This window comes from Oncorhynchus mykiss, chromosome 1 (genome assembly GCF_013265735.2).
Source record: "Oncorhynchus mykiss isolate Arlee chromosome 1, USDA_OmykA_1.1, whole genome shotgun sequence".
Taxonomy (NCBI): Eukaryota; Metazoa; Chordata; class Actinopteri; order Salmoniformes; family Salmonidae; genus Oncorhynchus; species Oncorhynchus mykiss.
The window spans coordinates 39,807,833-39,821,429 of NC_048565.1; the positions used below are offsets into that span (position 1 = coordinate 39,807,833).

General features: G+C 41.4%; 1 protein-coding gene across 3 annotated transcripts in view; it reads left to right on the forward strand.

The window, feature by feature from the left end:
- Positions 1–1,030: 1,030 nt before the first annotated feature.
- The window catches only part of LOC110522607 (protein BANP), a 72,236-nt gene continuing 59,669 nt past the window's right edge, over positions 1,031–13,597 (forward strand). For 2 of the 3 annotated variants that reach the window (XM_021601072.2, XM_036977343.1), the window contains exons 1-3: positions 1,031–1,138; positions 8,881–8,959; positions 12,568–12,656. In XM_021601072.2, coding sequence (XP_021456747.2) covers positions 8,890–8,959; positions 12,568–12,656 — 159 coding nt within the window. In that variant the 5' untranslated portion in view covers positions 1,031–1,138; positions 8,881–8,889. The remainder of the gene's footprint in view (positions 1,139–8,880; positions 8,960–12,567; positions 12,657–13,597) is intronic. The other variant, XM_036977350.1, reaches the window with a different exon arrangement.

The following is a 13,597-nucleotide window of genomic DNA, read 5'->3' on the forward strand; positions in this document are numbered from 1 at the left end:
GGCCGCCTCATCGTTGTTGGTAATCAAGCCTACCACTGTAGTGTTGTCCGCAAACTTGATGATTGAGTTGGAGGCGTGCATGGCCACGCAGTCGTGGGTGAACAGGGAGTACAGGAGAGGGCTCAGAACGCACCCTTGTGGGGCCCCAGTGTTGAGGATGAGCGGGTGGAGATGTTGTTACCTACCCTCACCACCTGGGGGCGGCCCGTCAGGAAGTCCAGCACCCAGTTGCACAGTTCGGGGTCGAGACCCATGGTCTCGAGCTTGATGACGAGTTTGGAGGGTACTATGGCGTTAAATGGCACATAATAACGGCACAACTGCCAGAGAATTGCCTAACATTTTTAAGTTCATCCCAATGTTTCTTGCACAGAGATTTTGAGATCCTCTGTCCAATTTATCACTCAAACTTACCTGTCAGATTTATCTATAGTTATGCACATTCACAAACCGGATTTATCTACAATTATAAACTGTGTGGTTTGAGCCCTGAATGCTGATTGTTTGAAAGCTGTGGTATATCAGACTGTGTACCACAGGAAGGAGAAAAAAACAATGTTTTAATATTCTAATTACGTTGGTAAACAGTTTATAATAGCTACAAGGCACCTAAGGGGTTTGTGGTATATGGCCAATATACCACGGCTAAAGGGTATGTCTTAAGAACATCCAAATACCACACCTCCTCGGCCTTACTGCTTAATAATAGGTGTCAAAACAAGTTAAATCGACATCCATTGATGGAAAATAATCTGGAGAGTTTTTAATAATGTATCGTATCTTTTCTCTTGCGAAATTCTTAAACTCTTAATTATTTTGATGTTAAACAAAATTTTGCTTCTTAGCCTATGTCGTTAAAATTACGTCGATATTTAGCTCGATAACGTTATGGAAAAAGGGTTTGATGGATAAATGTGGCAACTCGTCTCACTTCAAAAAAATCGGCTAGATTTAGGGCACTTGTGAGCGGGTTTTCAGAGCTAACTTGTTAGACTGATTTTGCTAGTACCTGGCAACCCTGCCATCGCAGCGGGTGGTCAGAGAAGAAACTGAGACGAAGTTCAGGTTTTTTCTCTCGCGAGGAAGGACGCCGTTATCGAAATCCCTACAAACAACACGAGAATTCATCATTCACACGGTAATATAACCCAATCTAACACCGTACATACCCGGTGAGCCAGAAGTGGAGATACTGTATGCTTTGAACCTGCATTCAACATTTAATTTGGAGGATTATTAATATAAGATAAACCACATCATAAATTTACAACGCGGCCACGGATATGGGCATTGAGGCCTAGTGTACCATTGTATTGCGTGCTTGTTGTACTTGTGGTTAGCACGCTAGCTACCTCAAATGCGAATTATAAATGGTTAACGTTAGTTAGCTAGTTGAGTGTACCTTCTGCAATGGCACTTGTTTTTGCCCTGATATATTACATCTAAATACACAACTGTGACTCAATTTGTAGCCTCCTTTTTGTTGACGTTTTGTAAGATATAGCAGCATTCAGAAATGTTATTCCTTATTTACCATGCAAGTTAGCCCAGCTAGCTAAGTAGCCCACCTGCCGGGTAATGTCTGACATGTTAGCTAGTTTACTACTGTAATCATGGTTTGTCATGTAATAGCTTATCTTTCAGAATTTCTGCTGTTAAGAATACACATATACATGGATGAGTCTAGGCTTATCTAGAATGTAAACTAGACGGGCTAACTAGTGAGCTTCTTTACAACTCACTTGAATTGGCCTATATCAACGTTTCCCAAACTTACTGGGGGACCCCAAAGGCTGTACGTTTGTTGTTTAACCCTAGCAGTACACGGCTTATTCAAACAATCAAAGTTTGATCATTTGAATCGGCTTTATGAGGTTTCGAGGAGCGAGTTTGGGAAACGCTGGCCTAGATATAACTAGCTAGCTACATGCAATGGTGGACAGTCGTGATTTAGGCTCAGGGACTTATTCAGTAACGTTACGTCGATTCTGTAGCAAAACCTTAAACGGAAGCAAACCGGGAGGGACCTACCTAAATTTGTCCAACAGAAACTCGAATTCGTTCCAAAACTGAACCGTTTGGACTAGTGATTACACCATAGGTTGTAGCTAGTTTAGAGTCAATATCAAGACCTAGAATATCTGCAACGTTATTGTTTAAAGTTAGGTTGTAAACATATTGTCAGCGAATGAAGACATGCTGTATCATTTGTACACAGTCGCCTGTTCGTTCAAGTACAGACATCTAGCTTTAATTGTAGTGCCATACCTCTGCCAACAAGATAATGACCATAATTAAGTGTAAATTGTTGATAAAGTAATTCATTTTCACACCCCTCCACGCAGTGGCATTCAAACCAAAATCCAGATATTTGCAAACGGGGTGTATGTTTTGGAATATTTTTATTCTGTACAGGATACCTTCATTTCACTCTGTCATTTAGGTTAGTATTGTGGAGTGACTACAATGTTGTTCATTCATCCTCAGTTTAATCCTATCACAGCCATTAAACTCTTAACTGTTTTAATGTTACCATTGGCCTCATGGTGAAATCCCCGAATGGTTTCTTTCCTCTCCGGCAACAGAGTTTGAGAAGGACGCCTTTATTTTTCTACTGACTGGGTCTGTTGATACACCATCCAAAGTGTAATTAATTTCACAATGGTCAAAGGGATTTTCAATGTCTGCTTTCTTTTTTACCAATCTACCAATAGGTGCCCTTCCTTGCGAGGAATTGGAAACCTCACTGGTCTTTGTGGTTGAATCGGTGTTTGAAATCCACTCCTCGGGAGTGGGACCTTACATGTGTGAGGTACAGAGATGAGAAAAAAAAAAAAATGTTAACTGACTATTATTGCACACCAGTGGAGACTGGAACAGAACAAATGGAATAGTATCAAACAAACGGAAACCATGCGTTTGATGTATTTAATATAATTCCACTGATTTCCCTCCAGCCATTACCACAAGCATGTCCTCCCCAATGAAGGTGACACCAACCTCTTGTGTTGCACAGAGTGCAACTTGTCAAGCACATTTTTACTCCTGATATAATTTAGACTGCCATAACAAAGGGGTTGAATATGTATTGACTCATGACACTTAAGCTTTTAATTTAATTTGTAAACATTTCTAAAAACACAATTCCACTTTATGGGGTATTGTGGGCCAGTAACACACTTGCTTCCATTCAGCCACAAGCATTAGTGAGGTCGGGCACTGATGTTGGGTGATTAGGCCTGGCTTGCAGTCGGCATTCCAATTCAACCCAAGGGTGTTCGATGGGGTCAGGGCTCTATGCAGTCCAGTCAAGTTCTTCCACACCAATCTCGACAATTTCTTTATGCACCTCGCTTTGTGCATGAGGGCATTGTCATGCTGAAACAGCAAAGGGCCTTCCCCAAACTGTTGCCACAAAGTTGGAAGCACAGAATTGTTTACACAGAATGTCATTGTATGCTGTAGTGTTAAGCTTTCCCTTCACTGGAACTAAGGGGCCTAGCTAAAAGGCTTCCCAGTGGCGCAGCTTGAAGTGTCACTACAGACCCGGGTACGATCCCAGGCTATGTTACAACCGGCCGTGACCGGGAGTCTTATAGGGTGGCGCACAATTGGCCCAGCATCGTTCAAGTAAGGGAAGGGTATGGCCGTGAGGGCTTTACCAGGCTCATTGCACTCTAGCGACTCCTTGTTGGGCCGGGCGCCTGCAGGCTGACTTCGGTCATCAGTTGACAGGGTAAGAGCGTCCAGTGTGTGTGCTCTGAACGCCCCCAGGGAGAAACACTCTGAATTTAAAAATGGACAATCTGACTCTGGCACTCCAGATTGAATTTAAGAACACACACAAAGTCTTACAATGTCTAGCTAGGAATTTGTTATGCTAGCAAGAGGCTGCATAGTAACAGCACCAACTTCAGGTAGAGAGGCGAAGCGTTAGTACGCTCAACTGAAAGGATACCGTTTACAGCGGGATGGGCAATTCCAGTCCTCGAGGGCCTGACTGGTGTCACAGTTTGCCCCAGCTAACACCTGACTCCAATAATCACCTAATCATGATCTTCAGTTTAGAATGCAATTTGATTAATCAGCTGTGTTTGCTAGGGATGAAGAAAAAGTGATACCAATCAGGCCCTCGAGGACTGGAGTTGCCCACCCATGGTTTACAGTATACTAAAATTAACTAATAGTATATAGTCATGAAGTATGTAGTGATTATTATTATTATTTGACCATGCTGGTCATTTATGAACATTTGAACATCTTGGCCATGTTCTGTTATAATCTCCACCCGGCACAGCCAGAAGAGGACTGGCCACCCCTCATAGCCTGGTTCCTCTCTAGGTTTCTTCCTAGGTTTTGGCCTTTTTCTAGGGAGTTTTTCCTAGCCACCGTCCCAGTCTCAGGTCTTTTGCAGACTCCATCAGGTTTTCTTCCAGAATGGTCCTGTATTTGGCTCCATCCATCTTCCCATCAATTTTAACCATCTTCCCTGTCCCTGCTGAAGAAAAGCAGGCCCAAACCATGATGCTGCCACCACCATGTTTGACAGTGGGGATGGTGTGTTCAGCTGTGCTGCTTTTACGCCAAACATAACGTTTTGCATTGTTGCCAAAAAGTTCAATTTTGGTTTCATCTGACCAGAGCACCTTCTTCCACATGTTTGGTGTGTCTCCCAGGTGGCTTGTGGCAAACTTTAAACGACACTTTTTATGGATATCTTTAAGAAATGGCTTTCTTCTTGCCACTCTTCCATAAAGGCCAGATGTGTGCAATATACGACTGATTGTTGTCCTATGGACAGAGTCTCCCACCTCAGCTGTAGATTTCTGCAGTTCATCCAGAGTGATCATGGGCCTCTTGTCTGCATCTCTGATCAGTCTTCTCCTTGTATGAGCTGAAAGTTTAGAGGGACGGCCAGGTCTTGGTAGATTTGCAGTGGTCTGATACTCCTTCCATTTCAATATTATCGCTTGCACAGTGCTCCTTGGGATGTTTAAAGCTTGGGAAATATTTTTGTATCCAAATCCAGCTTTAAACTTCTTCACAACAGTATCTCGGACCTGCCTGGTGTGTTCCTTGTTCTTCATGATGCTCTCTGCGCTTTTAACGGACCTCTGAGACTATCACAGTGCAGGTGCATTTATACGGAGACTTGATTACACACAGGTGGATTGTATTTATCATCATTAGTCATTTAGGTCAACATTGGATCATTCAGAGATCCTCACTGAACTTCTGGAGAGAGTTTGCTGCACTGAAAGTAAAGGGGCTGAATAATTTTGCATGCCCAATTTTTCAGTTTTTGATTTGTTAAAAAGGTTTGAAATATCCAATAAATGTCGTTCCACTTCATGATTGTGTCCCACTTGTTGTTGATTCTTCACAAAAAAATACAGTTTTATATCTTTATGTTTGAAGCCTGAAATGTGGCAAAAGTTCGCAAAGTTCAAGGGGGCCGAAAACTTTCGCAAGGCACTGTATGTGTCATGTGTCCAACTTTGCCTACTAATCATGGGATATTGTGTAGCAGCCTACAGTGGCGCAAACGGTCCACCTGTACCTTTATTGCAATAAGGTACTAAAGTAATACTACAGAAAATGTGGCAAAGAAATGAACTCTTATGTCCTGAATACAGCACGTTATGTTTGTGGCAATTCCAACACATTACTAAGTATCACTCTTCATATTTTCATGCAAGGTGGTGGGTGCATCATGTTATGGGTATGCTTGTCATCGGCAAAAGCCTAGAGGAAAAGCTGGTTCATTCTGCTTTCTTGAAAATGGCTGTTTAGCAATGATCAACAACTTGAAAGAGCTTTTGCAAATATTGTACAATCTAGGTGTGCAAAGCTCTAATAGACTAACATCATAATCAAACTGGCTCAGTGTGTGTGTGCTCCATCGTGCGCATGTTGAGTTTGTCTATCCCCACCAGACATGATCAGGACACGCAGGTTGAAATATCAAAACGAACTCTGAACCAACTATATCAATTTGGGGACAGGTTGAAACACATATGAAACATTCACATATGAAACATTCATGGACATATAATGTTATTGTTCACATACATGTGTTTAGCAGATGTTATGTAGCGAAATGCTTGTGTTTCTAGCTCCGACAGTGCAGTAATATCTAACAAGTATTATCTAACAATTTCACAACCTATACACAACACACACAAATCTAAGTAAAGGAATGTAATTAAGAATATATAAATATATGAACGAGCAATATCAGTGCGGCATAGACTAAGATACAGTAGAATAGTATAGAATACAGTGTATACATATGTTTATATACAGTGGGGCAAAAAAGTATGGTGCTTTGTGGTTTGCTTAATAGAAGGAATTTGAAATTATTTTGATACTTAGGTAGATTTGATCAATTACATGTACTTTTGATACTTAAGTATATTTAAAACTAAATACTTTTGGACTTTTACACAAGTAGTATTTTACTGGGTGACTTCACTTTTACCTGAGTCATTTTCTATTAACTTATCTGTACTTTTACTCAAGTATGACAATTGGGTACTTTTTCCACCACTGCCCTTAAGACACCCACATTAGGAAGCTTGCTCAACAAGAAGCCAATACTCTACCTGTTGTTATTATTAGCTCTATAACGAAGACACATTCAGGTAAAACTTCACACAGGGAATAGAGCAGGAAATAAATCAGACTCTTTCTCAGTTGTTTTCTCCTTAAATCTGGGGCCCTGTCCAGAGTCCAAGAGGAAAAAAATCAAGGACAATCAATAACATTTTGAATTCAACCTGAATTTCAAACAGGGTTAGGGTTGAGTGCCCTCTGGTGGAAGTCTGGTATTTTGACAAATGGAACCAGACAGTAACCACTTAATACTATTAACTACATTTGATTAACTGAGTTTATAGATATTTAATAATATTGACAACAAAATTTATACTTTTACTAGCTACAAGGCTAAGAGCTCATTCGTTTCTCAGTTGCAGAACATAGTTCAAGTAGTCAGTTCTTCAGTCTTCTTTTGCCTGTTATTTGCAGGTTAGAATATTGAAATGATGAGTTACGCATATTCTATGCCATGTCAGGATTTGTGGCCCTCTAATCAAGCCTAGTAAATTCACATGACTCAACCAATATTGAAACAAATGTATCCCAGTGGTGTAGAGTGGTGATATGTGCCATACTAGTTAAGTGACTCATTCTTGAATTATGAGGTCCAGTTAAGCAAAAGGCACAGAACAAATCACATTTTAATTGTCACATGCTTTGTAAACAAGGTGTAGACTAACAGTGAAATGCTTACTTACGGGCCCTTCCCAACAATGCAGTACAATAAATAAATAATCATATTTTTTCTATTATTATTAACACAAGGAATAAATACACAAGAAGAGTTGACTATGCACATACACAAGATGCTCTCAATGGTGTAGGTGTATAGCTTTTTGAGGATCTGAGGGCACACGCCAAATCTTTTTAGCCTCCTGAAGAGTTGTTGCCGTGTCCTCTTTTAAAAAAATGTTTTAATTGCTTTATTTCCCTTTTTCTCCCCAATTTCGTAGTATCCAATTGGTAGTTGTTACAGTCTTGTCTCATCGCTGCAACTCCCGTACTGACTCGGGAGAGGCGAAGGTCGAGAGCCATGCGTCCTCCGAAACACAACCCGACCTAGCCGCACTGCTTCTTGACACAACGCACATCCAACCCGGAAGCCAGCCGCACCAATGTGTCGGAGGAAACACCATACACCTGGCGACCTGGTCAGCGTGCACTGCGCCTGGCCCGCCACAGGAGTCGCTGGTGCGCGATGAGACAAGGATATCCCTGCCACCCAAACGCTGGGCCAATTGTGCGTTGCTCCCTGGACCTCCCGGTCGCGACCGGCTGCGACAGAGCCTGGGCTCAAACCCAGAGTCTCTGGTGGCACAGCTAGCACTGCGATGCAGTGCCTTAGACCACTGCGCCACCCGGGAGGCCGCCGTGCCCTCTTCATGACTGTGTTGGTGTGTTTGGACCATAATAGATCCTTAGCGATGTGAACACTGAGGAACTTGAAGCTCTCAACCCGCTCAACCAGTTCGGCCCTCCGTTTCCTGTAGTCCACGATAAGCTCCTTTGTCTTGCCCACATTGAGGGAGAGGTCTTTGACCTCCTCCCTGTAGGCTGTCTCACAATCGTTAATGATCAGGCCCACCACCTTTATGTCATCGGCGAACTTGATGATGTTGTTGGAGTCGTGTGCGGCCATACAGTCATGGATGAACAGGGAGTACAGCAGGGGACAAAGCACGCACCCCAGAGGGGCCGCAGTGTTGAGGGTCAACGTGACGGATGGAGGCGGCCCGTCAGGAAGTCCAGGACCCAGTTGCAGAGGGAGGTATTCAGGGACTTAACTTAGTGATATCTTGGAGTGCATTATGGTGTTGAATACTGAGCTGTAGTCTATTAACAGCGTTATCAAATATGTGTTTATTTTGTCCAGGTGGGAAAGGACTGTGTGGAGTGCAATAGAGATTGTGTCGTCTGTGGCTCTGTTTGGGCATTAAGTGAATTGGAGTGGGTCCAGGGTTCTGGGATGATGGTGTTGATATGAGCCATAACCAGCCTTTCAAGGCTTTTCATGGCTACAGATATTAGTGCTATGGAACGGAAGTAATTTTGACAGGTTACTTTGGTGTTCTTGGGCACAAGGACTATAGTGGTCTGCTTGAAACATGTAGCACAGATATCAGGTTTTCTTTTTAGAACAATCCCCTTTTTAAACTGTTTTATTTTCTTATTGCTGATTGTCATAAATTCACTGACATTGGGATTGAAGAGCCAGAGATTGTCAAGGCTCTTTTTATTTGCAATAATGATGTTGTTTTGTGGTCCTCTCTGGCTATACAGGTCTGAATAATGTCAGAACAAGATTTGGAGGAGATAGTGCAGATAGCAGTGGAGGACTTGGGCCAGGGCGACCAGACTGGTAAGATCTATATTACAAAGTTCTGTCCAATCACCATAACTAGGGCCATGTGACCTGACAAGGAAAACCACAAGGGGGAAATTGCTGGCTCTCGATAAATGTCATGGTAGTACATCCAAAAATGTCTCTAGACATCCATTTGTCTGTATTGAAAAGGAAGGGTCACCACTAACTATTCATTGACTAATGGTGACGCTTCACTTCTGGCTTTAGATGTTTTATTTTAATGGTAGCTACTACCCATGTGGGTACATTAGCAACGGTCATCGAAATTGTTAAAAGGTTTTATAAACAATTCTAATAAATTGAAAAGGGATTTTTACAATCTATCAGATATCGACAGAATAATAGCACATCATCTTTTTTACTGGCATGGACAAATAATGTTACACTAAATATCTGCGTGCACTATTCTGAAAAGACTGAGTGCACACACAAATATTGAGATTTATAAACTGGCACATGCCATACATACACGTTTCCTGTTATAAATCAGACCTGAATGAAAAACTGTGCACGCATTATAACTCTTCCTGAATAGTGCCCATCATTCACCTTTTATGGTGACAATAATGCTGTTTTTTGCTGTATACTTTGGAAGATTGGAATTAGGCCAAGACAGTATATCTAAAGGAAATATCAATGGCGAACTTGATCAAATGTCTTTGGTGGTGTTGGCCAAATATTTTTTTTGCAGTGACATTTGCTGTATCTGACCGTTTCAAATTGTTGTGGACCTGTAAACAGATTGTTTGAATTCAATAATGTTTTGCATTTACTTTCTCCTGAACCTAAATATGCTGCACTGCCCGAGATTTCTCAAACATGGTCTACTCTGAAAAAAATGAAAACAACAGTAGGCCTATTTACAGTAGTAGCCTATACACTTCAATGCAAAAGATCAACTGTCTATTCATCTGTTAAATTCTACTGTATGTTATAAACCGTGCTTTCTTTCGGATGCATAGAGCGACAATGTAAAATTATAATAATCTAATAGGCCCAATGAAATGAGAGATGCACATGGTCATTTGTTGTATTGCTATTTCGGGAATATGAACTCATGGCCAGAAAGGTAGAATGGTTATGATATGCAGTACCAGTCAAAAGTTTGGACACACTTACTCATTAAGGGTTTTTCTTTATTTTTACATTTTAGAATAATAGTGAAGACATCAAAACTATGAAATAACACAGAATCATGTAGTAACCAAAAAAGTCTTAATAATTTATATTCGTCAAAGTAGCCACCCTTTACCTTGATGACAGTTTTGCACACTCTCGGTATTCTTTCAACCAGCTTCACCTGGAATGCTTTCCCAACACTCCCAAAGGAGTTCCCACATATGCTGAGCACTTGTTGGCTGCTTTTTCTTCATTCTGTGGTCCAACTCATCCCAAACCATCTCAATTGGGTTGAGGTCAGGTGATTGTGGAGGCCAGGTCATCTAATGCAGCACTCTATCACTCTCCTTCTTGCTCAAATAGCCCTTACACAGTCTGGAGGTGTGTTGGGTCATTGTCCTGTTGAAAAACAAATGATAGTCAAACCAGATGGGATGGCGGATCACTGCAGAATGCTGTGGTAGCCATCCTGATGAAGCGTACCTTGAATTCGAAATAAATCACTGATGGTGTCACCAGCAAAGCACCATCACACCACCTCCTCCATGCTTCACGGTGAGAACCACACATGCAGAGATAATCTGTTCACCTACTCTGCATCTCACAAAGACACGGCAGTTGGAACCAAAAATCTCAAATTTGCTCATCCGACCAAAGGACAGATTTCCACCGGTCTAATGTCCATTGCTCGAGTTTCTTGGCTCAAGCAAGTGTTTTCTTCTTATTGTGTCCTTTAGTAGTGGTCTCTCTGCAGCAATTTGACCATGAAGGCCTGATTCACACAGTGGTATCTGAATAGTTGATGTTGAGATGTCTGTTACTTGAACTCTGTGAAGCAATTATTTGGGCTGCAATCTGAGGTGCAGTTAACTCTAATGAATTTATCCTCTGCAGCAGAGGTAACTCTGGGTCTTCCTTTCCTGTGGCGGTTCTCATGAGAGCCAGTTTCATCATAGCGCTTGATGGTTTTTGAGATTTTCCGCATTGACTGACCTTCATGTCTTAAAGTAATGATGGACAGTCGTTTCTCTTTGCTTATTTGAACTGTTTTTGCCATAATATGGACTTGTTCTTTCACCAAATAGGGCTATCTTCTGTATACCACCCCTACCTTGTCACAACACAACTGATTGTCTCAAATGGATTAAGAAGGAAAGGAATTCCACAAATGAACTTTTAAGAAGGCAAACCTGTTAATTTAAACACATTCCAAGGGACTACCTCATGAAGCTGTTTGAGAAAAGGCCAAGAGTGTGCAAAGGTTTCATCAAGGCAAAGGATGGCTACTTTGATGAATCTCAAATATATTTGGACTTGTTTAACACTTTTTTGGTTATTTGATTCCATATGTGTTATTTAATAGTTGTGATGTATTCACTATTATTCTACAATGTAGAAAATAGTACACATTTAAGAAAAACCCTGGAATGAGTAGGTGTATCCAAACCTTTGACTGGTACTGTATGTATTATGTTTAAAAATGAAATATTGTCTAGGCTACTCGATACATTTGACTTTACAGTTTTCAGACGTAGCCTACAAACGTCAATAGAAAAGGTGAACAGTCTGTTCAACCGTTAAACTGTGCTTCGGATCGGATTGTATAGAATGGTAGCCTATACAAACTTGTTGTAGGCCTATAAGCTATTTTGTGAGTATGAAACCATCACAGTCAGAAAAGGTGAGGAATTTATTCTGCAATGATCATGGAAATGAAATAAATAATTGGAAATATATGTGTAATTATTTTAGAATGCAAAGATACATTTACTTTTGCTCTTCTCACTAACAGCAAATTATCTTATTATATTGAGCTACCTGTTTTTTTTGTTACGAATATGTCAAGATATAGTCCCCATTTGCACAAGGCTACCACTAGAAACTGTGCGTACGCATGGTCTAAAGGTGGCGGGAGGATAAGTGCATTCTCTCATCAAGTTCAGTTTTTATACAGCCAATTTAATGCGTGAACTGGCGCATGAATGTTTTGGGGAATATTTTGTGTTTGCACAATGTTTATAAATGAGGCCCCAGGTGTTTTTGCATATATGATTTAACATAAGGGTGGAACAGAGCAAGTGTTGCAGCCCCATCTGCCTTACCTGCTCTGTCTAGTCTGCATCATTAGTTACTGTTGTCACATTTTCTTGCATAATTGAACAAATGTGTCAGTAGCAGGATACACTCGGTTTAAAAAACAAAATCTATCTAAACATACTTTACATTGTTTGCGAGATCAAAGATAATATCACAATAATCCGTGTTCATTTTCGGAAGTTGCTTTCAAAATGAAAGCAATCAATCCAGTGACAGGTGGATTTTTGCACCCCTCAAACACAGGAAATGGATTGTTCAAAAAGACAAATCCTTAGGTGGGTGGGGTCTGTGCGCTGCTAGGGTACATTTGGATAAATCACTTCGAAAGAGCTACATACCAGCAGCAACAGTGCATATTTTTTGAATGATTGTGTGTGATGTGTTAGATGTGTTGGACAATCATGAAGATTCTGATGACAAGCCTGACAGGAAAAGGCCAAGGGTGGACAACAGCACCCAGGATGCATCTCTAAAGGTAGGTTACTTGTGGACTACTTCGGGGGTATATTGGATATGATATGCCGTTCTAAGCTGAGTCAGTCATGTGAGCATGTCAGTATGTTTGTCCTATGAAAATAAATCAAATTGCATTGATGTAGTGTTATGTTCCCAAACAAGAACTCCAAAAAACACAGCTCAACAGAAAAACGGAACAAAAAATGAGCCACTGACAACCAGTACAAAACAGGTGGGGTTTTAAAATGGGTTCTGAAAGGCATCTATGGGGGGGTGCCTACTGTCTGGGTGCTGGCCAAGTAAGCTCATGAGATTTGCCTTTATACGGAGAAAAAAATAAAAAGAAAACCCACACCAACTTCGGTTAGAAAGTGAAAGTAAACATGGCAGAGGGATACATCCGAGGTGAGGATTTACAGATTTACTCCCGTGTACACCTGTGCCACACCTGTGGTTCGCCCCTACATATCGACCCCATGGCCGCGACACACATTCTCTTTCATTTTCTCAGCGGACGTCCATATGGTTTGAGGTAAAACATTTCTGAAGTTTGCTTGGTAAGTCACTGGTAAGTGAATTATACTCACTGGCTGTTTGCAGCCTGGAGAAGCTGGCCACATGCCTAGCACCTCCTCTTGAGTGCTCCATTCGCTGCACGCGTTTGATCTGTATCTTCCGCCCGTGGTTTGTCGTGCTTGTGTTTTACCAGCGTTACACTACGACTCCGTGTGCATCCATTAGTATGGTGGCTCTTGCTGCCACAAACTGTAATTCACCTTACACAACTTGCCCACTGGCTTGTTCTATGTGTGTGTTGTAAATTGCTTCAACATGCTGCTCCCGATGCCATAGGTGCAGGTTTTCTGCTAATTACCCTGTGGGCTTTTTGTCTTGTTCTTTCCCCTGCAGAGTGTAAGAGTATCGCGGTGGGCTTTCCACTACGTTGAGACTAACTTTGGA